This window comes from Bufo gargarizans, chromosome 3, assembly GCF_014858855.1.
Source record: "Bufo gargarizans isolate SCDJY-AF-19 chromosome 3, ASM1485885v1, whole genome shotgun sequence".
Classification (NCBI taxonomy): Eukaryota; Metazoa; Chordata; class Amphibia; order Anura; family Bufonidae; genus Bufo; species Bufo gargarizans.
In genome coordinates, this window is record NC_058082.1 from 386,816,675 (window position 1) to 386,843,496 (window position 26,822).

Consider the following 26,822-nt stretch of genomic DNA (forward strand, 5'->3'; position numbering starts at 1 on the left):
GAAAGACAATACCAGGTATTCATAATGTCTGTCTCACGTGTGAAAAGCGGTTTTCCATTGTGACACAGTGAAGGTTATAGTCTGGGAAAACAGGTATTTTCCTCCCAGCGTGTGCTGCTGGGCTGATTTGCAGTCAGGTGGGGTCAAACACCGGACTGGATTTTAAGTGCCGGTCCGGGTTTTGGATCACCGAGCTGTCTTTAAAAGACAGCTGGGCTCAGCAGCAAGGTGTGTGCGCTGGGATCTGAGGCTTGTGCCGTGCTGGAGGGCCGAGACCCGTGTTTAGCCTGCAATGGACTGCTTGAGGTAGAACTGCCAACAAGGTGATTTTTGCTATGTGGACTTTCAATTGTGTGTGAACTAACACCAAGACTGCAAAGTGACGTTTTGTTTTTGCCTTATGTGTGAATAAACACAGAAGTTTGATTTAAGAACTGGTAATTTGGCTCTGTACTGTGTCCGCATACCCTGTCTACAAGAGCGAATCCCCACAATTGGTGGGGAATGCGGGCAAGCGCAGAGAGTTTTTTATTTCAGGTACGGCTGGATGTCCTGGATTAAATAAGCTAAATTCAAACCTTTGTCATGTGACAAAATGGAGGCTGTAATGAAAGCTCTCGTGGAGGCTAACCAACACTAGCAAGAAACAAACCAGCTGCTGTTACAACACGCAATGGCTTTACAGACGGCAGAAGCGTCCCAGAGTGTCCATGATGTCCGGAAAGCACCCTTCGAACTGCTATATGGCAGACATCCTTGTGGTTTGTTGGACTTAGCCAAAAAGGCATGGGAACAGCAACCTACTCCGCACAAAAGTGTCCTTGAGTACGTTACTCAGATGCAAGAAAGAATAGAGACAGAGTTACCTCTTCTTAGGGAGCATATGGAGGCAGCTCAGTAAGCACAAAGTCGGATCTATAATCGGCAGGCCTGGGTCCGGATCTTTAATCGGGTTTTGATTATGGTACCGACCGTGGACAGTAAGTTCCTGGCTAGGTAGTAAGTTCCCCCAAGTAAACATAATAGAGGCTATACGGAATTGGCCCCGACCTGTCACCTCTAGGCAAGTAAAGTCGTTCCTGTGGATGGTGGGCTATTACATGAGGTTTGTCCCCCACTTTGCTACGAGAGCCGCGCCATTGACAGGGCTCTTGAAGGGACATAAGTCAGTGATGGTTCACTGGGATGATCGGGCGGAAGAGGCTTTCTCCGCTTTGAAGTCTCCTTGTGTGGGCCCTCGGTTTTGGTGATGCCCGACTTTAAGCGGGAATTTATAGTACGGACAGATGCCTCTGAAGTAGGTCTCGGTGCAGTACTGTCCCAGGAAGTCAACGGGGAGGAGCATCCCTTTGTCTTCCTCAGCCGTAAGACCACCCCAGCCGAGACCAGGTACAGTATAGTGGAGAGAGAGTGCCTGGCTATCAAGTGGGCACTCAAGCCTCTCCGCTATTATTTGTTGGGGATAAAATTCTGCTTGGTGACCGACCACTCTGCTCTCAAGTGGATGAGTCAGGCCAAAGACAGAAATGCCTGTGTCACCCGATGGTTTCTTTCCCTACAGAACTTTAAATTTACAGTGGAACACAGGGCAGGCCGGTTACAGGGGAACGCGGATGCGCTGTACCGAGTACATCGTCTGGCGAATGTTCACCCCCTCAGGATTGAACAAGGGGGGGGGGGGTATGTGACACAATGAAGGGTATAGTCTGGGAAAACAAGTATTTTTCTCCCAGCGGGTGCTGCTGGGCTGATTTGCAGCCAGGTGGGGTCAAACACCGGACTGGATTTTAAGTGCCGGTCCGGGTTTTGGCAGCACCAAGCTGTCCTTAAAAAACAGCTGGGCTCAGTAGCAAGGTGTGGGTGCTGGGATCTGAGGCTTGTGCCGTGCTGGAGGGCTGAGACCCGTGTTTAGGGGAAACAGGCCCCCTAAAAGCCTGCTATGCACTGCTGGAGGTAGAACTGCCAACAAGGTGATTTCCAAGGTGGACTTTCCATTGTGTGTGAACTAACACCAAGACTGCAAAGTGACGTTTTGTTTTTGCCTTATGTGTTAATAAACACGGAAGTTTGATTTAAGAACTGGTAATTTGCCTCTGTACTGTGTCCGCATACCCTGTCTACCAGAGCGAATCCCCACACTATTCATCCACCTTGAGGAACCGGTTCAAACTGTAAGCACCCTGAACGTCCAGTTTAGAAAATATTCTGGCTCCACTGAGCCTATCAACGATCTCTGAATTCAGAGGGTACAGGGGGTACTTGTTTTTTCTATGATAATCTTATTCAGCCCGCAATTACAAATACAAAATACAGGGCCAGAGAGATGAATCCAGCACCAAACCTCTCCCCAGGTTTACTTCAATACACTCTGACATGGCTTGTGTCTCAGGCAATGACAGTGGCTATAAACCTCTGTGCGGGGAAGTAGTCCCAGGAATTAGGTAAATAGGGCAATAGTAAGGACGATGAGGTATCAGAGTTTCAGCCTACTTCTAAAACAAAATCTTCTCCATGTGGAGTGCACCCACTTGAAGTTCCACGGGGATGGATTTAGGAAGCACCATCCCACTGGTAGATGTCAATTCTCTAGGTGCAAGGTTGGCATGCAGGATTGATTCACAAAGACATGAGGCAGGAAGTGTTCTGCTGAGAAAGAGTCTAGGAAGACCTGCATGGTAAACCGACTCCCACCTCAAGACAGGAAAATGGGTAGAGTACATTTTGGACTGGCAGTAGAATCACTCTGCCAACCAATGGATTTGACTTAGGGCTAAATCTAAGGGCGATATCCTGACATTTACCTGGATTTCACATTTTAACCCCTATACAGGTATCTGGACTTCACTGCAGGGAATTCACAAGACTGCTACCTCCTGGAGTAGTCTACATGGGGTTGGCTGCTGACCCATGTCAAGAGACAAAGGCGGGATGTATGGGCATAGGCTGCCAACATAACAGTTCTGTTTGGACCCGACAAAGGTTGGCTTTGATTAGCAAGGCCTTGTGGTAAGCGTTTTAGTTCTGTCTCTGCTATGGAGAGACAAACTGTTCAACTGCTGGTGTGATGATCTGGGGAGCCATCGTATATGACAGTTGATGACCCCTAGTAGTGATATGAGGGACACTAACAGCTCAGCAATATGTGCAGGACATCTGGCGGCCACATGTGTTGCTTCTCATGGCAGAGCTTCCAACTGGCATTTTTCAGCAGGATAATGCTCGCTCACACACATTCAAGTGAATGGGATGGAGCAGCTGCAATTACACTGCTCCACCACAGCAAGGAGGTAAACAGTGAAAAGAACGCAGCGCTCTTCAAACAGCTGATCAGCAAGTGTGTTGGAAGTTGGACCCCTGCCTTTACGATATTGATGACCTATCCCAAGGACAGGTTGACAATATCAGGCAAGTGCCTTTTTAAACGTAGCTCTTTATTTGTTAAATAAGCAAACTAACAACAAAATAAATAATTAAAAAGGGTTCCCCATTTTATGTCGGCTATTTTGGTAAATAATATTCATAGTTTAGCTTGAATGGGGCCATAATGTTGACGATTTCGGTTGGCATGGGTTTTTTTCATGATAAATTCCCCCTATGACATTAGCAACAAAGAATAAAGATGTTTACAACATTTTAATGAAATGGTGAAAATTAAGAAATTTGATCCGTTAACAAGGGATAATCTCACAATAAAATTGTATGGTATGCCATAGAATTCTGATCAATGGGGGCCAAAAGCAGAGACTGATACCGATCAATCTCAAAAAGTGGAATGTGCACTCTGATCTCTTGTCACAGACTTACACTACGTGCAGAATTATTAGGCAAATGAGTATTTTGACCACATCATCCTCTTTATGCATGTTGTCTTACTCCAAGCTGTATAGGCTCGAAAGCCTACTACCAATTAAGCATATTAGGTGATGTGCATCTCTGTAATGAGAAGGGGTGTGGTCTAATGACATCAACACCCTATATCAGGTGTGCATAATTATTAGGCAACTTCCTTTCCTTTGGCAAAATGGGTCAAAAGAAGGACTTGACAGGCTCAGAAAAGTCAAAAATAGTGAGATATCTTGCAGAGGGATGCAGCACTCTTAAAATTGCAAAGCTTCTGAAGCGTGATCATCGAACAATCAAGCGTTTCATTCAAAATAGTCAACAGGGTTGCAAGAAGCGTGTGGAAAAACCAAGGCGCAAAATAACTGCCCATGAACTGAGAAAAGTCAAGCGTGCAGCTGCCAAGATGCCACTTGCCACCAGTTTGGCCATATTTCAGAGCTGCAACATCACTGGAGTGCCCAAAAGCACAAGGTGTGCAATACTCAGAGACATGGCCAAGGTAAGAAAGGCCGAAAGACGATCACCACTGAACAAGACACACAAGCTGAAACGTCAAGACTGGGCCAAGAAATATCTCAAGACTGATTTTTCTAAGGTTTTATGGACTGATGAAATGAGAGTGAGTCTTGATGGGCCAGATGGCTGGATTGGTAAAGGGCAGAGAGCTCCAGTCCGACTCAGACGCCAGCAAGGTGGAGGTGGAGTACTGGTTTGGGCTGGTATCATCAAAGATGAGCTTGTGGGGCCTTTTTGGGTTGAGGATGGAGTCAAGCTCAACTCCCAGTCCTACTGCCAGTTTCTGGAAGACACCTTCTTCAAGCAGTGGTACAGGAAGAAGTCTGCAAGGTAAGAAAAACATGATTTTCATGCAGGAAAATGCTCCATCACACGCGTCCAAGTACTCCACAACGTGGCTGGCAAGAAAGGGTATAAAAGAAGAAAATCTAATGACATGGCCTCCTTGTTCACCTGATCTGAACCCCATTGAGAACCTGTGGTCCATCATCAAATGTGAGATTTACAAGGAGGGAAAACAGTACACCTCTCTGAACAGTGTCTGGGAGGCTGTGGTTACTGCTACACGCAATGTTGATGGTGAACAGATCAAACACTGACAGAATCCATGGATGGCAGGCTTTTGAGTGTCCTTGCAAAGAAAGGTGGCTATATTGGTCACTGATTTGTTTTTGTTTTGTTTTTGAATGTCAGAAATGTATATTTGTGAATGTTGAGATGTTATATTGGTTTCACTGGTAAAAATAAATAATTGAAATGGGTATATATTAGTTTTTTGTTAAGTTGCCTAATAATTATGTACAGTAATAGTCACCTGCACACACAGATATCCCCCTAAAATAGCTAAAACTAAAAACAAACTAAAAACTACTTCCAAAAATATTCAGCTTTGGTATTAATGAGTTTTTTGGGTTCATTGAGAACATGGTTGTTGTTCAATAATAAAATTAATCCTCAAAAATACAACTTGCCTGATAATTCTGCACTCCCTGTATATCGGAGTGGGCATCTGTCAGAGCGGCTCTCTGTTTTGCCTAATAGATGGCATATGGGAAGGGGTGTTCTGAGACAACTTTAAATCTTAAAATCATTCTATGGATGTGGGTCACAATCTTACTTTCAAGTTTTTCTATTCGAAAAGTTCTTACCTGTGTGTTACCTGAGATCCTCGAAGACTGGACATTGTCTCCTCCAAATTTTGTCTGAGATCCAGCACATTTTGGACAGTTCTTTTTCGTTGAGTCTCAGGATCTGAGAAAGATTAAATTAAAAGCACATTATAACATATAATTATAATTTTAATATATAACTTGTGTGACTATTCAAAAGAAATATCTTACAATACAGTATGCTAGTTTTTACACTGGTCACTATAGCAGTCACAACAGGCTGACACTACCATGGCAGTGTGGACTAGAATATAATAAGCTAATTTATCTAATAATCATTACATCAGGAGTCAGCAACCTCAGGCACCCCAGTTGTTGTGAAACTACAACTCCATGTATGCTCCACTCAATTCTGGCTGTCAAGTGGCTGGCAAGCTGATGATTTTTAAAAAAACTAATCAGAAGCCAGTTAACACATTATATTTATAAATATAATGTGCTAAATGGCTGCTGTGCTCCTCTGCTGGTCCTTTTCGTCGGTTAGTCTCAGCAGAGGAGTGGGGTGATGTGCGGTGATCTGGGGGCTAAGTGTTGTGTGTTGTGCACTCACTGTAAACTGTGCTCCTCTGCTGAGACCAACCGACGAAAAGGACCAGCAGAGGAGCACAGTTCACAGTGAGTACACAACACACAACACTTAGCGCCCAGATCAACCCCCATGACCCCAATTAACCCCTTGATCGCCCCTGTCAATCATCTAGTGAAAGGAAAAAAGTGATCAGTGTAAACTGTCAATTTTTTTTTGACTGGTATTGACTGATAGGTTTTAGGATAGTTTAGGCCCCTTGGTTAGGTAGTTAGCAATCGGTTAGCGCCCAGCCCACCACACCGCAGTCACTGATTCGCTGATTAGCGTATCGCTAATCAGCATTTGTACTTTTATAGTATCTGTAAGTGATCAAAACTGATCACAGTCAGATCTATAATAGTATTAGTGTCACCTTAGCTCGCCCTCCTCCCAAAACACAGTGTTTGTCTTATCAGGCCTGATCGATCGCACACACGTGCGTTCACCCACGCCCGCCCCGCCGCAGTGACAAATTATTATATATATTTTTTATCACTGCACAATCACTTTCTAAGCGCTGCGGCGATAAAAAAATCAGTTTAGATATTTTTTATCAATCGCAGCGGCCTCCGGTACTTCGCTAACCTCCCATTTGTAAGATAGGCTTGCTTTTTTCTTGGGTAGTCTCAGGGAATACCCCCTAAATTTAGTAGTCCAAATGTCAAACAAGGGTCAAACTAGGCCTCTTCAGAAGAATTTCTGAAGAGGCCTACAGGATTCTGACCCAGTCGGATGAGGAATGGGAACCCTCATCTGCCGAATCGAGCGGGTAAGAATATGAACCTGTAGAAAGCAGTGGCAGTCTGACACAAAGTTCGGACGAGGAGGTTGAGGTCCCTGATACCACCAGGCGTACCCGACCCTATGTTGCTAGACCACAGGTTGTGCAGGATCCGCTTCAAGGGCAGCAGAGTGGGGCTGGCGCTGTCGGATTACGTGGTGAGGCATACACCAGCAGCGCAGCCCTCCCTGGACCTAGTACCAGCACTGCCGTACAACATGGTGAAGTGCGAGCACCAGAAGGGCAGTTGAAGCTGGTACGGTGGCATGTGCAATAGTTACCCGTCGCAGCCACCACACAGACAGGCCCGTAGACCCCCTAGAGTCCCTGAGGTGCTGGCAAACCCTGATTGGCAGTCCCCAACTTCAGTCGCACCAGTAGTTAACCCTTTCCGGTGGAAACCAGTCCAAGTTTCCGAATAAAAAAAAATTCTGGGCTTTCTCCTCAACATGGGTCTAACCAAAAAGCATGAATTGCGGTCAAATTGGTCCACGAACCCAATTCATCACATGCCCATGTTCTCTGCTGCCATGTCCAGGGCACGATTTAAGGCCATCCTGCGTTTCCTGCACTTTAGTGACAATAGCACCTCTCGTCCCAGAGGCCACCCAGCTTTAAACCGCCTCCACAAAATTCGGCCCCTCATAGACCACTTCAACCAGAAATTTGCAGATTTGTATACCCCTGAGCAAAACATCTGCGAAGACGAGTCCCTTATACATTTTACCGGGCGACTTGGCTTTACACAATACTTCCCAAGCAAGCGCGCCCGGTATGGGGTCAAATTGTATAAGCTCTGTGAAAGGGCCACAGGCTATGCCCACAAATTTCGGATCTATGAGGGTAAAGATCAGACCCTGGAGCCGGTCGGTTGCCCTGACTACCTGGGGAGCAGTGGGAAGACAGTCTGGGACTTGGTGTCACCCTTATTTGGCAAGCGGTACCATCTTTATGTGGACAATTTCTACACAAGTGTGCCCATCTTCAGGTATTTGTTCCTAGAACAGATTGGCTGCTGTGGCACCGCGCGAACTAGTCGCACGGGCTTCCCCCAACGGCTCGTTACCACCCCTCTTGCAAGGGGAGTGAGGGGGCTTCCTTGTGTAATGAAGAACTGCTTGCGGTGAAATGGAGAGACAAGCGTGACGTTTACATGCTCTCCTCCATTCACGCAGACACGACAATACAAATTGAACGAGCAACCAGTGTCATTGAAAAGCCCCTCTGTCTCTACAACTATAATTTGCTCATGGGAGGGGTGGACATCAATGACCAGATGTTGGCTCCATATTTAGTTTCCCGACGCACCAGACGCTGGTATAAGAAGGTGTCTGTATATTTAATTCAATTGGCTGTATATAATAGTTTTGTTCTCTACAGTAAGGCTGGGAGAACAGGATCTTTCCTCAAATTTCAGGAAGAGATCATTGAGAACCTCCTGTATCCAGGAGGTTCCGTGGCCCCCTCCACCAGTGTAGTTAGCCGTCTACACGAGCGACATTTCCCCAGTGTAGTTGCCGGTACCTCAACCCAACCGTCACCCCTAAAAAGATGTTGTGTCTGTAGCAGGAGTGGATTAAGGCGTGACACCCTGCCCTATGCTTTGGGGAGAGTTTCCGTGAGTACCACACACACTTAGCCTAGGGATCACATCTCACAGGACAGGCACACAGGGCTATTAGGGCCCATTCACACAGAGCTGCTGCAAACCTCTCCTTTCACCTGGGACAAAGTGCATAATGTACTTCGCCACATCTTTGGGCGATTTGCGCTTTGCACATTGTCCCATAGGGAAGGAGAGTTTGAACTATAAAGGTAAAAAAATAATCAGTAAGCAAAAAAGTTAACGTTCTGTTCAAAAAGTTAAAGTTTATATGTTCTGTTCAAAAGTTATTATAAAGTTAATACATTTATTGCGTTGCGGTCTGGTTTTTTCTTTTTTCTTTAGTTTTTTTTACCTTCCAGGTGGACCAACCGATCGACTAGCTGCAGCACTGATGTGCATTCTGACAGAAGCATTGCGCTGCTGTCAGATTACACAAAAGTCGGTGTATGCGGCGCTGCAAGACGAGATTTCTCCTCTGCAGTAAAAGATACGTTTTTTTAATATATACAAAGTGTTTGCCAAAGCATATGAACACTGCCGCCTCCTCAGCTCATTTGCTTTGGCAAACACTTTGTATATATTAAAAAATAAATAAAAATCCCGGCAATGATTTATTCATCCACATCGATTGATGTGAATGGAGAAATCGGGTTTGCCAGGGCATAAGTGGGTATGGATGTTGGGCGGAGCTCCTATGTCCTGACAGACGCTTTTTCCGGTTTTATTGGCCCTATTTTGTGGGCTATATGATTTTTCGATCGCTTGCTATTAAACTTTTTATTATGTAAGGTGACAAAAAAAAACTTTTTTTTGCACTGTTTATATTTTTTTTTTTCTGGACCATGTTAATCTGGGGGGTTAGGTCATGGGGTAGTTTTATAGAGGAGATTATTACCGACGCGGCGATACCTAATATGTCTACTTTTAATAAATTATTTTCGTTTTTTGGGGTTTCTCAGGTCTGAGAAACAGTTTTTTTTTAATCCGATGTCAGTGCTAAATTGGGATACAAATTTAGTACTCCATGGAAGTGTGATACACCCAGACGCAACCGTCAATGCAGAGGCCCGGATGATCGGGGCACGTGTCGCCCTGAGTAGTGGTGTCCTTCAGTATCCCCCTCCTGCGACACACTCTGCACTTTTTTGGGGTTCGTCCCTTCTTTCCAGTATGGGGGACCACACCTGGAAAGTGTTGGCCAGGGACGATCCGGGCGCCTCCAGTTCCCGAGGTACTTCGGCCTGCTCTTTCCCGGTCAGAAAAGATCGGGCCTTGAGGACTGCCTCATAGAACTGGAGGAATGTAACCCTGTGCTGCCAGCGCTTTAGGATAGTACAAAAGAGTTGTACATGGCAACCTGTACCAAGTAGACCGTAACTTTTTTGTACCATGCCCGGGTTTTGCGCATGGCGTTATATGGCTTGAGGACTTTACAACACTGAGACTAGGCCACAGGATGTGATATGTCAGACTTTTTTTCAGATAAAGGAAGACATAAAGGCAAGCATGCAATATGGGGCCTCTATACAGCTTCTGGCTGACATTTCCCTTACTATGCTGGCAAAAACAAGAGCTTTCTGCCCCTTGCTACCGACCTTGTGACTGGATCTGCTGGATTTTTATAAATGCACAGAAGGCCTTGTGTTCTCCTTTAAGTATCTTAGACTACATTCATATGACAGTGAAAAACAGCCATGTAAAGGAAGTCACATGGCCGTTTTTAGAACCGAGAGAAGTCAAAGGGGCTATTCACATATGAATAGCGGCCGTCAAAAAATAAGACACATCCTATTTTTGGCTTTTTTTCACTGCGAGAGGGACCCCATTGAAATCAATGGGACCATGCTGGGGGCGCATGGTGACGTAATCACGCTGGCAGAGCAGGTCCTTCTGCATCAAGAGCGGCAATCTCTGCACATGCAAGTGGAAGAGATGAGCAATTTTTTATTTTATTTTAACATCTGATAAACCACGCTTTAGCATGAATTATACTTCTTTCCTGACAACTATACATAATACTCCCCATATCTAGTTGACGACAAGCTTTAAGCTAGAGCTGAGTATCACAGACATGAGAAGCACAACTGCATCTGCAGTTCTGCCCTCAGCATGCTGATGTCTAGCCCTGTCAATCAAGAGGGGAATGGAGTGTGCAGAGCGCAGGGATTCAGCCCCATCAAATGTGCTAATTTGTATATGAATAATAAACACATATCTCTCCAGCAGTTTAACATACAGGCAAAGGAAAGGTATCATTTTAAACAGCATCATCAACCCTATCAGATAGTATCCCTGGTTTCATACAGTTGATCATGTTCATAGAAACCCTTTAAAAAGAGCACCAATCCCACTGGTTAGGTCTCAACTCTCAAGTCAACCCTCCTTCTGCTTCTCTGCAAAAAAGCAAGTGAACCCATCAAGCTACATTCCCCTTTAATGATGGGCCTCTGATCGCTCATGACAAGGTCTGAATGGATGATCAGGGTGAAATCTTTTGACCAACTTGGAGGCATTCACAGAGCTGACAGCAACCCACGAGCTCTCCTTGAAACTATATCCCTTCCAGTGCTCTAAATGTTGAAGGTCACTTTTAACTCCTCTGGAGTTCAACGGAAACCATTTGTACCTTGCACCTTAAACTAAAGATTAACTCTCACTAAGATAGGTGGTGACAGAAACTTATCAATATTGACTGGAGGGTGGTATTGCTTCAATAGGGACTTAAGAAAGATCTTTGGAATCATGAAAGATGGAGAGAGTTTAAGATGGTAGGCGGATAGGTTAATGACCTTAATTATTTCATATGGCCCAATGAACGTAAGTCCAGATTTGGCAAAAGAAATACTAAGTTTGAGATAAGTGTAAATACTGGCCCAGAAGAGTGGTTTCTATCTGCAACTCTCTTCAATACTTTTCTGAACCTGAGTTCAAACCTGCTTTAAACTGGTCATTACACAACTCTACTTTAGGAGTGTTGGAATCAGTGGAGGAACAAGAATCAAACACATATTGAAACCATAATTACTGTATAAAGTAGAGGATTTGATGGAGTCATGGACCTGGCTGTTTAACTCAACCAGAGGAAGGAATGACATTCTGTCTGTCACAGAAATACAGTAACATCTGGGGATTTGATGTGGGATATGTTCAGGAACAAAACAGCTCAAATGTACAGAACTAAACATTGGGACAGCACTTCTCCCTTGACACTCGGGGTACTTTCACACCAGCGTTGCTGGATTCCGGCAAGCTGTATGTAAACGGAAACCATTTGTAGACGGATCCAGATGCGGATCCGTCTCACAAATGCATTGCAATACTGGATCCGTCTCTCCGGTGTTATCCAGAAAAAACAGATCAGGTATTTATTTTTTACTTTTTTTAAGGTCTGCGCATGCGCAGAACGAAAGACCGGATCCGTGAATGCAGCAATTTTAACCCCTTAAGGACACAGCCTTATTTCACCTTAGGACCAGGCCATTTTTTGCAAATCTGACCAGTGTCACTTTAAGTGGTGATAACTTTAAAACGCTTTGACTTATCCAGGCCATTCTGAGATAGTTTTTCCGTCACATATTGTACTTCATGACACTGGTAAAATGAAGTAAATTTTTTTTATTTTTTTTGCATAAAAAAATATACCTAATTTACCAAAAATGGGGAAAAATTTCCAAATTTCAAAGTTTCGGTTTCTCTAATTCTGTAATACATAAGTAATACCCCTAAAAATTGTGATGACTTTACATTCCCCATATGTCTACTTCATGTTTGAATTATTTTGGGAATGATATTTTATTTTTGGGGAATGTTACAAGGCTTAGAAGTTTAGAAGCAAATCTTGAAATTTTTCAGAAATTTACAAAAACCCAATTTTTAGGGACCACTACAGCTCTGAAGTCACTTTGCGAGGCTTACATAATAGAAACCACCCAAAAAAGTGACCACATTCTATAAAGTACACCCCTCAGGGTATTCAAAACTGATTTTACAAACTTCGTTAACCCTTGGTGTTGCACAAGAGTTATTGGCAAATGGGGATGAAATTTGAGAATTTCATTTTTTTGCCTAATTTTCCATTTTAACCCATTTTTTCCACTAACAAAGCAAGGGTTAACAGCCAAACAAGACTGTATCTTTATTGCCCTGACTCTGCCGTTTACAGAAACACCCCATACGTGGCCGTAAACAACTGTACGGCCACACATCGGGGCGTAGACTGAAAGGTGCGCCGTTTGGTTTTTGGAAAGCAGGTTTTGCTGGACAGTTTTTTTTTGACACCATGTCCCATTTGAAGCCGCCCTGATGCACCCCTAGAGTAGAAACTCCATAGAAGTGACACCATCTAAGAAACTACACCCCTCAAGGTATTCAAAACTGATTTTATAAACTTTGCTAACCCTTTATGTGTTGCACAAGATTTAATGGAAAATAGAGATACAATTTCAAAATTTCACTTTTTTGGCAGATTTTCCATTTTAATATTTTTTTTCCAGTTACAAAGCAAAGGTTAACAGCCAAACAAAACTCAATATTTATGGCCCTGATTCTGTAGTTTACAGAAACCCCCTATATGTGGTGGTAAACTGCTGTACGGGCACACGGCAGGGCGCAGAAGGAAAGAAATGCGATACGGTTTTTGGAAGGTAGATTTTGCTGGACTGGTTTTTTGACACCATGTCCCATTTGAAGCCCCCCTGATGCACCCCTAGAGTAGAAACTCCAAAAAAGTGACCCCATTTTAGAAACTACGGGATAGGGTGGCAGTTTTGTTGGTACTAGTTTAGGGTACATATGATTTTTGGTTGCTCTATATTACACTTTTTGTGCGGCAAGATAACAAGAAATAGCTTTTTGGCACCGTTTTTTTGTTATTTACAACATTCTTCTGACAGGTTAGATCATGTGGTAATTTTATAGAGCAGGTTGTCACGGACGCGGCGATACCTAATATGTATACAATTTTTTTTATTTATGTAAGTTTTACACAATGATTTCATTTTTAAAACAAAAAAAAGTTTTCAGTTTTGGGGTGATTATCTTAAGTAGGGTCTCATTTTTTGCGGGATGAGATGATGGTTTGATTGGCACTATTTTGGGGTGCATATGACTTTTTGATTGCTTGCTATTACACTTTTTGTGACGTAAGATGACAAAAAATGGCTTTTTTTACACCGTTTTTATTTTTATTTTTTTACGGTGGTCATCTGAGGGGTTAGCTTTTGATTGTTACAATTTTGATTGTTACAATTTTGGCGTACATGCGACTTTTTTAAACACTTTTATTACCTTTTTTGGGAAGTAAGGTGGGTAAAATTTCAATTTTCTCATAGTTTTTATTTTCTTATTTTTATGGCGTTCACCGTGCGGGGAAAGTAACATACCCGTTTTATAGATCAGGTCGTTACGGACACGGCGATACCTAATATGTGTAGTGAATTTTTATTTATTTATTTTTAAATTCAGTGATAAATGTGCTTTTTTTTATCTTAACTTTTTTCACTTTTTTTTACATTTTTTTGACCCAGACCCACTTGGTTCTTGAAGATCCAGTGGGTCTGATGTCTGCATAGTACAGTACAGTACACCATATAGGGTACTGCACTGTATTTTACTTACACTTTGTCTGAACAGATCTATGCCTTTAGCATAGATCTGTTCAGCACCATGGACAGCAGGACGCCTGAGAAGGCGTCCTGTTGCCATGGGAACCTTCCCCGTCTGCTCAGTAGTGGTCAGAACTGCGCAGACAGGGAAGGGTAAGGACGGGGCTTCGGGGGGGCTGTCTGGGGGCTCTCTCCCTCTCCCATCGGGGGGCTGCAAAGGCACAGCGTTAACCTTTTCCATACAGCGGTCCGTATGTGCGGACCGCTGTGTGGAAAGGGTTAAACGGCTGACATCTCATCACCAATGTCAGCCGTTTATACCAGGGTGCCAGCAATGTGCTGGCACCCTGGTATACCCACTAGAAGCCAACGATTATTCAATCGGAGGCGGGCGGGAGATCACGCCTCCCGCACCGCCCGCAATCATTCAGGGGTGCAGGGGGGAGGGATACATTTATATTTTACGAATGCTAAAGTTTCTGATCCCCGCGGATCAGAAACTGCAGAAATCGCAGCAAACCAGGGCACAAGGGTACCAGGGCACAAGGGCGTACCTGTACGCCCTGTGTCCTTAAGGGGTTAATGCCGGATCCAGCACTAATACATTCCAATGGAAAAAAAGTGCCGGATCCGGCATTCCAGTAAGTATTCAGGATTTTTGGCCGGAGAGCAAAATGCAGCATGCTGCAGTTTTTTCTCCGTCCAAATACCGTAAAAGGACTGAACTGCGTCCGCTCCATCCTCAATGCACCTGCGCCGGGTGTAGATGTGACGTCATTGGCGCAGGCGCATTGAGGATGGAGCGGGCGAGCGAGCGGCCGCCTCTCAGTGCGCCTGCGCTGATTGAAGACAGGTACGGCCGCGGCGCAGGCGCCAGATTTTGAATGCAAACAGGCAATCAACATGCGGAGGGGGCGTCATTATGATAGGAGGGTGCGGCTGCTACCAGCAAGTAGCCGCCCTTCTTGCTGGTAGACAGGTATTTTACATATTATAAAAGTACGTTTTTAGCAAAATCTACTGAACCAAACTGATTAATCACATTATGTATGGATAAATCGCAGTATAGTGATTATAAGTACACAAAAATAAAAATAAACTGTTTAGTGGGGTGACAGAAGCCCTTTAATATCATAATTGGCTTCTACTGGCGAAACTTTACGGAAGGCAGCAGCACAGGTCTGTAAGCTAGTGAGATTTGACAGACCTTGAGATATAATAGCCTCCACTCCCACCTTGTAGGCGTCGACCTCGACTATGAAGGGCTGTTAGAGATTTGGCTGAACCAGCACTGGTGCAGTAATGAAGTGTTTCTTCAGAAGCTCATACGCCGGAACAGCTTTTGAACTCTAATTACCTGTGGCAGCCTTCTTCTTAGTAAAATCTGTTAGAGGCTTTGCCAGTGTAGAAGACCCAGCAATACATTTTTAAAAGCCCAGCAAGCTCTGGAGAGCCTTAACCCCTTAAGGACGTAGGGCATATAGGTACGCCCTTGTGTCCTGGTACTTAAGGACACAGGGCGTACATGTACGCCCCGGGGTATTTTCGATCACTGCCGTGTGGAATCATTGAGCAGACGCCTAGGCTAAATTCGCGGGGGGGGGGGGGGTCCGTGACCCCCCCATGTTGCGATCGCGGCAAACCGCAGGTCAATTCAGACCTGCGGTTTGCTGCGATTTCTGCAGTTTCTCATCCCCGCGGTCCCTGACCGCGGGGATCAGAAACTTTAGTATTCCTAAAATATATCTGTATCCCCCCCCCCCCCCCAACCCCTGCATCCCTGAGTGATTTTAGCCCAGTGGGAGGTGCAGGGGGAGGGCTGCGGGCAGTGCGGGAGGTGTGGCAGGCGGGATCGCGATCCCCCGCCCGCCTCCCCTTGAATAATCGTTGGTGGACAGTGGGTATACCAGGGTGTCGGCACATTGCTGACACCCTGGTATAAACGGCTGACATCTGTGATGCAATGTCAGCCGTTTAACCCTTTCCATACCGCGGTCCGTACGGACCGCTGTATGGAAAAGGTTAACAGCTCAGGGAGCTCCCTCCCTCTCCCATCGGGGGCTGCTGTGCCTTTGCAGCCCCCCGATGGAGAGAGCCCCCAGACAGATACCCTCCTTACCCTTCCCTGTCTGCGCAGTTCTGGACACTACTGAGCAGACGGGGAAGGTTCCCATGTCAACAGGACGCCTTCTCAGGCATCCTGCTGTCCATGGTGCTGAACAGATCTGTGCTAAAGGCATAGATCTGTTCAGATAATTTTGCCCACCTTACTTCCCAAAAAAGGTAATAAAAGTGATCAAAAAAGTCGCATGTACGCCAAAATTGTAACAATTAAACCGTCATCTCATCCCGCAAAAATCATACCCTACCCAAGATAATCGCCCAAAACCTGAAAAAACTATGGCTCTTAGACTATGGAAACACTAAAACAGGGGTGGCCAACCTGTGGCTCTTGAGTTGCATGCGGCTATTTGCTTCTTCAAGTGCGGCTCTAGCTGTGGTGCCTGGAAGCAGTCAGGCCGGCTCTCTCTCCACCCCATGCTCAGATCTCTCTTCCTGATCAGGCACTGTTGCTACTTTGCAGCTCCTACTCACTCTCCACTATGTCCTGATGCACACAGTGTGAGAATGTAGTAAGTGAGACATGCACTATGACCTGTCGTTGTGCTCATCATGTCACAGTGGAGAGTGTATTAGAGTAGCAGGTGCCCGAGCAGGAGCCCAGTGTCTGATCAGAAGAGGGAAGAGATTTTTTAAAATTTTAGAACTGAACATGGGGTCTGATCTAAGCATGGAAGATTCTGATCTAAGCATGGAAGATTCTGATCTGGGCAATGGGGGGTCCTGATCTGAGCAATGGGGGGGGGTCCTGATCTGAGCAATGGGGGGGGTCCTGATCTGAGCAATGGGGGGTCCTGATCTGAGCAATGGGGGGTCCTGATCTAAGCAATGGGGGGTCCTGATCTGACCAATGGGGGGTCCTGATCTGACCAATGGGGAGTCCTGATCTGACCAATGGGCGGGTCAGATCTGAGCATGGTCAGGTCAGATCTGAGCATGGTCAGGTCAGATCTGAGCATGGGGGGGTCAGGTCTGAGCAAGCGGGGATCTGAGCATTGGGGGGAGATCTGAGCACTGAGGGTCTGACACTGGGAGTCTGATTTGTGTTGTCTGATCTGAGCATTGGGGGTCTTATTTTGGGGGTTTAATTTGGAGGCCTGATGAGGTTTGGGGATCTTATTTTAGGTCAGATGAGCATTGGGGATCTGATTTAGGAGTCTGGTCTGAGGTCTGATGAAAAATATATTTTTTTTTTTCTCTGCTATTGAAAAATAAGAATTTTTTTTTTGTCAGACCTCAGATCAGATGAAAAATATTAGTTTTCTCTTATTTTTCTTTGTAAAAACCTAGGTGCATCCTGTAGGGCGAAAAATACGGTGACTCATGTGTAAATGAATAGCTTGTGGCTCCTTGTAGTCATCCTTTTTTTTTTTTTTTTTTTTTGGGGGGCTCGTTGTGTCTGTAAGCTTGGCCATCCCTGCACTAAAACATGATTTTTTTTGTTTCAAAAATGAAATCATTGAGTAAAACTTACATAAAAAATATATATATACATATTAGGTATTGCCACGTCCGTATCGACCGGCTCTATAAAAATATCACATGACCTAGCCCCTCAGATGACCACCGTAAAAAAAATATAAATAAAAAAGGTGTAAAAAAAGCAATTTTTTGTCATCTTACGTCACAAAAAGTGTAATAGCAAGCAATCAAAAAGTCATATGCACCCAAAATAGTGTCAATCAAACCGTCATCTCATCCCGCAAAAAATGAGACCCTACTTAAGGCTCCTTTCACACCTGCGCTCAGGTGTCCGCTCGTGAGCTCCGTTTGAAGGGGCTCATAAGCGGCCCTGAACGCAGACGTCTGGCCCTAATGCATTTTCAGTGGAGGCGGACCCACTGAGAATGCATCCGTCTGCCAGCGCTCAGCCTCCGCTCCGCTCAGTGAGCGGACACCCGAACGCTGCTTGCCTGGCCGTGCGGAAGCGAGCGGATCCGTTCCGACTTATAATGGAAGTCAATGGGGACGGATCCGCTTGAAGATGACACCATATGGCTCAATCTTCAAGCGGATCCGTCCCCCACTGACTTTCAATGTAAAGTCTGAACGGATCCGCTCAGGCTACTTTCACACTTAGAACATTTTTCTAAGTTATAATGCAGACAGATCCGTTCTGAATGGAGCCACCGTCTGCATTAATATGAGTGGATCCGTTCAGAACGGATCCGCTCGAACGCTAGTGTGAAAGTAGCCTAAGATAATCGCCCCAAAACTGTAAAAACGATGGCTCTTAGACTATGGAGACACTAAAACTTTTTTTTTGTTTTAAAAAAGAATTAATTGTGTAAAACTTACATAAATAAAAAAAATGGTATACATATTAGGTATCGCCGCGTCCGTGACAACCTGCTCTATAAAATTACCACATGATCTAACCTGTCAGATGAATGTTGTAAATAACAAAAAAAAGGTGCCAAAAAAGTTATTTCTTGTTACCTTGCAGCACAAAAAGTGTAATATAGAGCAACCAAAAATCATATTTACCCTAAACTAGTACCAACAAAACTGCCACCCTATCCCGTAGTTTCTAAAATGGGGTAACTTTTTGGGAGTTTCTACTCCCACTACTCTGTCAAAAAAAACAGTCCAGCAAAATCTGCCTTCCAAAAACCGTATGGCATTCCTTTCCTTCTGCGCCCTGCCGTGTGCCCGTACAGTAGTTTATGACCACATATGGGGTGTTTCTGTAAACTACAGAATCCGGGCCATAAATAATTAGTTTGGTTTGGCTGTTAACCCTTGCTTTGTAACTGGAAAAAAAAAATTAAAATGGAAAATCTGCCCAAAAAGTGAAATTTGAAATTGTACCTCTATTTTCCATTAAATCTTGTGCAACACCTAAAGGGTTAACAAAGTTTGTAAAATAAGTTTTGAATACCTTGAGGGGTGTAGTTTCTTAGATGGGGTCACTTTTATGGAGTTTCTACTCTAGGGTTGCATCAGGGGGGGCTTCAAATGGGACATGGTGTCTAAAAACCAGTCCAGCAAAACCTGCTTTCCAAAAACCAAACGGCGCACCTTTCACTCTACGCCCCGCTGTGTGGTTGTACAGTAGTTTACGGTCACATATGGGGTGTTTCTGTAAACTGCAGAGTCAGGGCAATAAAGATAGTCTTATTTGGCTGTTAACCCTTGCCTTGTTAGTGGAAAAAATGGGTTAAAATGGAAAATTAGGCAAAAAAATTTAATTCTCAAATTTCATCCCCATTTGCCAATAACTTGTGCAACACCTAAAGGGTTAACAAAGTTTGTAAAATCAGTTTTGAATACCTTGAGGGGTGTAGTTTATAGAATGGGGTCATTTTTTGGGTGGTTTCTATTATGTAAGCCTCGCAAAGTGACTTCAGAGCTGTAGTGGTCCCTAAAAATTGGGTTTTTGTAAATTTCTTAAAAATATCAAGATTTGCTTCTAAACTTCTAAGCCTTGTAACATCCTCAAAAAATAAAATATTATTCCCAAAATAATTCAAACATGAAGTAGACATATGGGGAATGTGAAGTCATCACAATTTTTAGGGGTATTACTATGTATTACAGAAGTAGAGAAACTGAAATTTTTGGTAAATGAGGTATTTTGTTATGCAAAAAAATTTTTTTTTTTTTACTTCATTTTACCAGTGTCATGAAGTACTATATGTGACGAAAAAACAATCTCAGAATGGCCTGGATAAGTCAAAGCGTTTTAAAGTTATCACCACTTAAAGTGACACTGGTCAGATTTGCAAAAAATGGCCTGGTCCTAAGGTGAAATAAGGCAGTGTCCTTAACCTCTTAAGGAAATAGGGCGTACAGGTACTTAAAGGGACACTGACAGGCCCAAAAAGCATATTTAGGGGTATATATGACAGTATAGGTCTTATAAAGGGTATTAGAATCATCTAAGTATCCCCCCTGTCCGCCTCATAAATACAGTAAAAAGAAGTTTTATAACCTGCTTTCCTGGCGTTCAATCTGCCCAAGGGGCGGTGCTTCATATCAATTTACGCCCAGCCAGCCTCGCCACAACTGCCGTTTGAAGCGCCGCCCAGTTCATCAATATTCACTGAGCTGGGCGGCTACTCTGAAGCGCTGTACTAGTGTCCCGGGCCATCTTCAGCGCATGCGCCCGGCACCCTCACTGGCCGGGATCGCATCCCGCGTCTGCTTTATGCGCATGCGCTGTGGTTGATCAGCGGTTTTGAATTTTTTTCCCCACATTTTTTGCCCTTTTTTTTAGTTAGTTTATTTTATTTTTTTTCTGTTAGTTTTAGGGTGAGTTTGTGAACACCCGTGCCCCCACACACACGCACACCAAATAAAGAGTTACACACACGCCCATATACACGCAGACACACACTCCCCTATGGCCCGCCGAACGTTCTCGGCCGAGGAGGCATACGCCCAGCTTGCCTCCGAGTCTGAGAGTCCCAGTGAGGATGACCCCACATTCCTGTTGTCATCCGCATCCTCCTCATCATCTAGCGATGATGATGAGCCACCAAGGCGGCGGAGACGCTGCCAGGCCGAGCAAGGGGACCGCCATGTTAGGGACCCTGTGGCCCACACTAGTACGAGCAGCTCTGTGGCTCGTACTGGTTTCCCGGCCCACCAGTTAAATCCACCGGAGCACCCTGCCGGTGAACTTGTCTGGTGTAGCCCAGATCGATACGAGCCTGTGATTCCTGATTTTGTAGGCCAATCAGGAATCCAGATTTCCACAGTGGGCTACACTGAATATGACTTTTTTTGTCATTTTTTCAGTGACCCACTGGTAAATCTGATGGTGGAGCAGACTAATCTGTACGCCCAACAGTTCGTCGCTCAACACCCGGGCTCCTTTTTGGCCAGGCCCGGAGGCTGGACGCCGGTCAGTGCAGCCGAAATGAGGACATTTTGGGGCCTCGTGCTGCATATGGGCCTGGTCAAGAAAACCAGTGTCAGGCTGTACTGGAGTGGGGACGTCCTATACCAGGCCCCACTTTACAGTACAGCCATGACACACTCCCGGTTTGAGGCCATCCGGAAATGTCTGCATTATTCCGATAATGCAGCATGTCCCCCCTGAGGTGATCCTGCCCATGACCGTCTGTATAAGATACATCGATCACTTTGGGGCCAAATTCATGGAGGCCTATGTACCTGGAAGGGAGGTCGCGGTTGATGAGTCTCTCATTGCGTTCAAGGGGAGACTCATTTTCCGCCAGTATGTGCCCTCCAAGCGGGCGAGGTATGGCGTGAAGCTATACAAAATTTGTGATAGTACCTCAGGGTACACTTACAAATTTTGTGTATACGAGGGGCGAGATTCCCGGATTCAACCCACAGAATGTCCCCCCACTCTGGGTGTTACCGGGAAACTTGTGTGGGACCTTATGTACCCACTGCTGGATAAGGGTTACCACCTTTACGTGGATAACTTTTATACCAGTATCCCCTTGTTCCTGTCCCTTGCCGCCAGATCCACGTCCGCTTGTGGGACCGTGCGGAAAAATCTATGCGGCCTCCCTGCCCAACCCCTCCAGGTACCTATCCCCAGGGGTGAGACCCGTGCCCTTACCACTGGAAACCTGTTGCTGGTCAGGTATAAGGACAAGAGGGATGTCCTTGTACTGTCCACTATTCATGGTAACGGCATCACCCCTGTCCCTGTGCAAGGTACCGTGGCAACGGTCCTCAAGCCCGATTGTATCGTCAACTACAATCGATATATGGGAGGAGTTGATCTCTCGGATCAAGTCCTCAAGCCATATAACTCCATGCGCAAAACCCGGGCATGGTACAAAAAAGTTGCGGTCTACTTGGTACAGATTGCCATGTACAACTCTTTTGTACTATCCCGAAGCGCTGGCAGCACAGGGACATTCCTCCAGTTCTATGAGGCAGTCCTCAAGGCCCTGATCTTTTTGGACCGGGAAAGAGCAGGCCGGAGTACCTCGGGAACTGTAGGTGCCCGGATCGTCCCTGGCCAACACTTTCCAGGTGTGGTCCCCCATACTAGAAAGAAGGGACAAACCCAAAAAAAGTGCAGAGTGTGTCGCAGGAGGGGGATACGGAAGGACACGACTACTCAGTGCGACACGTGCCCCGATCATCCGGGCCTCTGCATTGACGGTTGCTTCAGGGAGTATCACACTTCCATGGAGTACTACATTTATAACCCAATTTAGCACTGACATTGGATTAAAAAAAATGGTTCTCAGACTTGAGACACCCAAAAAAACTTAAATAATTTATTAAAAGTAGACATATTAGGTATCGCCGCGTCGGTAATAATCTCCTCTATAAAAATACCCCATGACCTATTCCCCCAGATTAACATGGTCCAGAAAAAAAAAAAAGGTGCAAAAAAAGTTTTTTTTTTCACCTTACATAATAAAAAGTTTAATAGCATGCGATCAAAAAGTCATATAGCCCCCAAAATAGTGCCAATAAAACCGTCGCCTCATCCCGCAAAAAATGAGCCCCCAGATGAGATAATTGGATAAAAAATAAGTTAAAAAAGTGACCCTTAGACTTTAGAGATACCCAAAAACAAATTGTATCAAAAAAGATATTGGGTATTGCCGCATCCATAAGAATTTCCTCTATAAAAATATCCCATGACCTAACCCCCCAGATTAACTCGGTTAAAAAAAAAAAAAAAAAAAAACTGTGCCAAAACCGCTATTTTTGGTACTTTTCCATTTCAATCAGTTTTTTCTGGTAACAAAACAAGGGTTAACAAATAAACAAAACTTAATATTACCCTGATACTGCAGTTTACAGAAACACCACATTTGTGGTTGTATTCTGCTGTATCAGTAAAAGGGAGGCCGCAAAAGGAAAGGACCGACATGGTTTCTGGAAGGCCGATTTTGATGGCCTTTTTTATTGACACCATGTGCCTTTTGAAGCCCCCTTGATGCACCCTAGAGTAAAAACTCCCTAAAAGTGACCCCATCTAAGAAACAACACCCCTCAAGGTATTCAAAACTGATTATACAAACTTTATTAACCCTTTAGGTGTTCCTCAACAGTTAATGGCAAATGGAGATGAAATTTCAGAATTTTAATTTTTGGTAACCTTGCCTCACAAAAATGTAATATAGAGCAACCAAAATTCATATTTATTTGCTAAAAACAGTACCGCAAAAAATGCCACCTTATCCCGTAGTTTCCAAAATGGGGTCACTTTTAGGGAGTTTCTACTCCAGGGGTGCATCAGAGGGGTTGAAACAGGACACGGTGTAAATAAACCGGTCCATAAAAATCATCCCTCCAAAAACCAAACAGCGCACCTTTCACTCTACGCCCCGCTGTGTGGCCGTACAGTAGTTTACGGCCACATATTGGGTGTTTCTGTAAACGGCAGAGTCAGGGCAATAAAGATACAGTCTTGTTTGGCTGTTAACCCTTGCTTTGTTAGTGGAAAAAATGGGTTTAAATGAAAAAAGGGTTAACGACGTATGTAAACTCAGTTTTGAATACCTTGAGGGGTGTAGTTTCTTAGATGGGGTCACTTTAGGGAGTTTCTACTCTAGGGGTGCCTCAGGGGGCTTCAAATGGGCTTCAAATGGGACATGGTGTAAATAAACCAGTCCATAAAAATCAGCCCTCCAAAAACCAAACGGCGCACCTTTCACTCTACGCCCCACTGTGTGGCCGTACGATAGTTTACAGGGCAATAAAGATACTGTCTTGTTTGGCTGTTAACCCTTGCTTTGTTAGTGGAAAAAATGGGTTAAAATAGGTTAAAATGAAAAATTTGACAAAAAAATGTAATTCTCAAATTTCATCCCCATTTGCCAATAACTCTTGTGCAACACCTAAAGGGTTAATAACGTATGTAAAATCAGTTTTGAATACCTTGGGGGGGTGTAGTTTCTTAGATGGGGTCATTTTTGGGTGGTTTCTATTATGTAAGCCTCGCAAAGTGACTTCAGACCTGAACTAGTCCCTAAAAATTTAGTTTTTGTATATTGCTGAAAGATTTCAAGATTTGCTTCTAAACTTCTAAGCCTTATAACATCCCCAAAAAATAAAATATCATTCCCAAAATAATTCAAACATAAAGTAGACATATGGGGAATGTAAAGTCATCACAATTTTTGGGGGTATTACTATGTATTACAGAAGTAGAGAAACAGAAACTTTGAAATTTGCTAATTTTTCCCAATTTTTGTAAAATTAGGTATTTTTTGGAGCAAAAAAATAATAATTTTTTTACTTCATTATACCAGTGTCATGAAGTACAATATGTGACGAAAAAACAATCTCAGAACGGCCTGGATAAGTCAAAGCGTTTTAAAGTTATCAGCACTTAAAGTGACTCTGGTCAGATTTGCAAAAAAAATCTATTTCTCTACTTCGATAATACATAGTAATACCTCCAAAAATAGTTATTACTTTACATTCCCCATATATCTACTTCATGTTTGGATCATTTTGTGAATGATATTTTATTTTTTGGGGATGTTACAAGGCTTAGAAGTTTAGAAGCAAATCTTGACATTTTTCTGAAATTTTCAAAAAACCCAATTTTTAGGGACCAGGTCTGAAGTCACTTTGCGAGGCTAACATAATAGAAACCACCCAAAAATGACCCCATTCTATAAACTACACCCCTCAAGGTATTCAAAACTGATTTTACAAACGTCGTTAACCCCTTTAGGTGTTCCACAAGAATTCATGGAAAATAGAGATACAATTTCAAAATTTCACTTTTTTGGCAGATTTTCCATTTCAATAATTTTTTTCCGGTTACAAAGCAAGGGTTAACAGCCAAACCAAACTCAATATTTATGGCCCTGATTCTGTAGTTTACAGAAACACCCCATATGTGGTCGTAAACCGCTGTACGGACACACGGAAGGGCGCAAAAGGAAAGGAATGCCATAAGTTTTTGGGAAGGCAGGTTTTGCTGGACTGGTTTTTTTGATACCATGTCCCATTTGAAGCCCCCCTGATGCACCCCTAGAGTAGAAACTCCAAAAAAGTGGCCCCATTTTAAAAACTATGGGATAGGGTGGCAGTATTCTTGGTACTAGTTTAGGGTACATATGATTTTTGGTTGATCTATATTACACTTTTTGTGAGGCAAGATAACCGTTTTTATTTTTTGTTATATACAACATTCATCTGACAGGTTAGATCATGTGATATTTTTATAGACCAGGTTGTCACGGATGCGGCGATACCTAATATGTATACTTTTTTTTATTTATGTAAGTTTTACACAATGATTTCATTTTTGAAGCAAAAAAATATCATGTTTTAGTGTTTCCCTAGTCTGAGAGCCATAATTTTTTCAGTTTTTTGGCGATTACCTTGGGTAGGGTATGATTTTTGCGGGATGAGATGACGGTTTTATTGGCACTATTTTGGGGTGTGTGTGACTTTTTGATCGCTTGCTATTACACTTTTTGTGATGTAAGGTGACAAAAAATGGTTTATTTAGCAGTTTTTATTCTAATTTTTTTTACGGTGTTCATCTAAGGGGTTAGTTCATGTGATATGAAAAATGGTTTATTTAGCACAGTTTTTATTTAAAATTTTTTACAGTATTCCTCTGAAGTGTTAGGTCATGTGATATTTTCATAGAGCCAGTCGATACGGACGCGGCAATACCAGGTTGTCACGGATGCGGCGATACCTAATATGTATACTTTTTTTTATTTATGTAAGTTTTACACATTGATTTAATTTTTGAAGCAAAAAAAAATTATGTTTTAGTGTTTCCAGAGTCTGAGAGCCATAATTTTTTCAGTTTTTGGGCGATTACCTTGGGTAGGGTATGATTTTTGCGGGATGAGATGTCGGTTTTATTGGCACTATTTTGGGGTGCATGTGACTTTTTGATCACTTGCTATTACACTTTTTGTGATGTAAGGTGACAAAAAATGGTTTATTTAGCAGTTTTTATTCTAAATTTTTTTACGGTGTTCATCTAAGGGGTTAGTTCATGTGATATGTTGGTTTACACAATAATATAATTTTTTAAACAAAAAAAAAAATCATGTTTTAGTGTTTCCATATTCTGAGAGCCATAGTTTTTTTTCAGTTTTTGGGCGATTATCTTAGGTAGGGTCTCATTTTTTGCGGGATGAGATGACTGTTTGATTGGCACTATTTTGGGGTGCATATGACTTTTTGATCGCTTGCTATTACACTTTTTGTGATGTAAGGTGAGAAAAAATGGTTTATTTAGCACAGTTTTTATTTTTTATTTTTTACGTTGTTCATCTGAGAGGTTAGGCCCTGTGATATTTTTATAGAGCCAGTCAATATGAACGTGGCGATACTAAATATGTATACTTTTTATTTATTTAAGTTTTACACAATAACAGCTTTTTTCAAAGCAAAAAAAAATATGTTTTAGTGTCTTCATATTCTGAGCCATAGTTTATTTTTATTTTTGGGGAGATTGTCTCAGGTAGGGGCAAATTTTTTGCGGGATGAGGTGACGGTTAGATTGGTACTATTTTGGTGTGCAAACGCCTTTTTAATCGCTTGCTGTTGTACTTTTTGTGATGTAAGGTGACAAAAAAATTGGTTATTTAGCACAGTTTAAATTTTTTATTTTTTACGGTGTTCATCTGAGGGGTTAGGTCATGTTATATGTTTATAGAGCCAGTCGATACAGACGCGGTGATAC

General features: G+C 43.5%; 1 protein-coding gene across 7 annotated transcripts in view; it reads right to left on the minus strand.

The window, feature by feature from the left end:
- NAV1 (neuron navigator 1) overlaps positions 1 to 26,822 on the minus strand; it is a 482,667-nt gene that overhangs the window by 423,352 nt on the left and 32,493 nt on the right. For all 7 annotated transcript variants that reach the window (XM_044288210.1, XM_044288206.1, XM_044288207.1 and 4 more), the window contains one exon: positions 5,508 to 5,610. In XM_044288210.1, the coding sequence (XP_044144145.1) occupies positions 5,508 to 5,610 (103 nt within the window). The remainder of the gene's footprint in view (positions 1 to 5,507; positions 5,611 to 26,822) is intronic.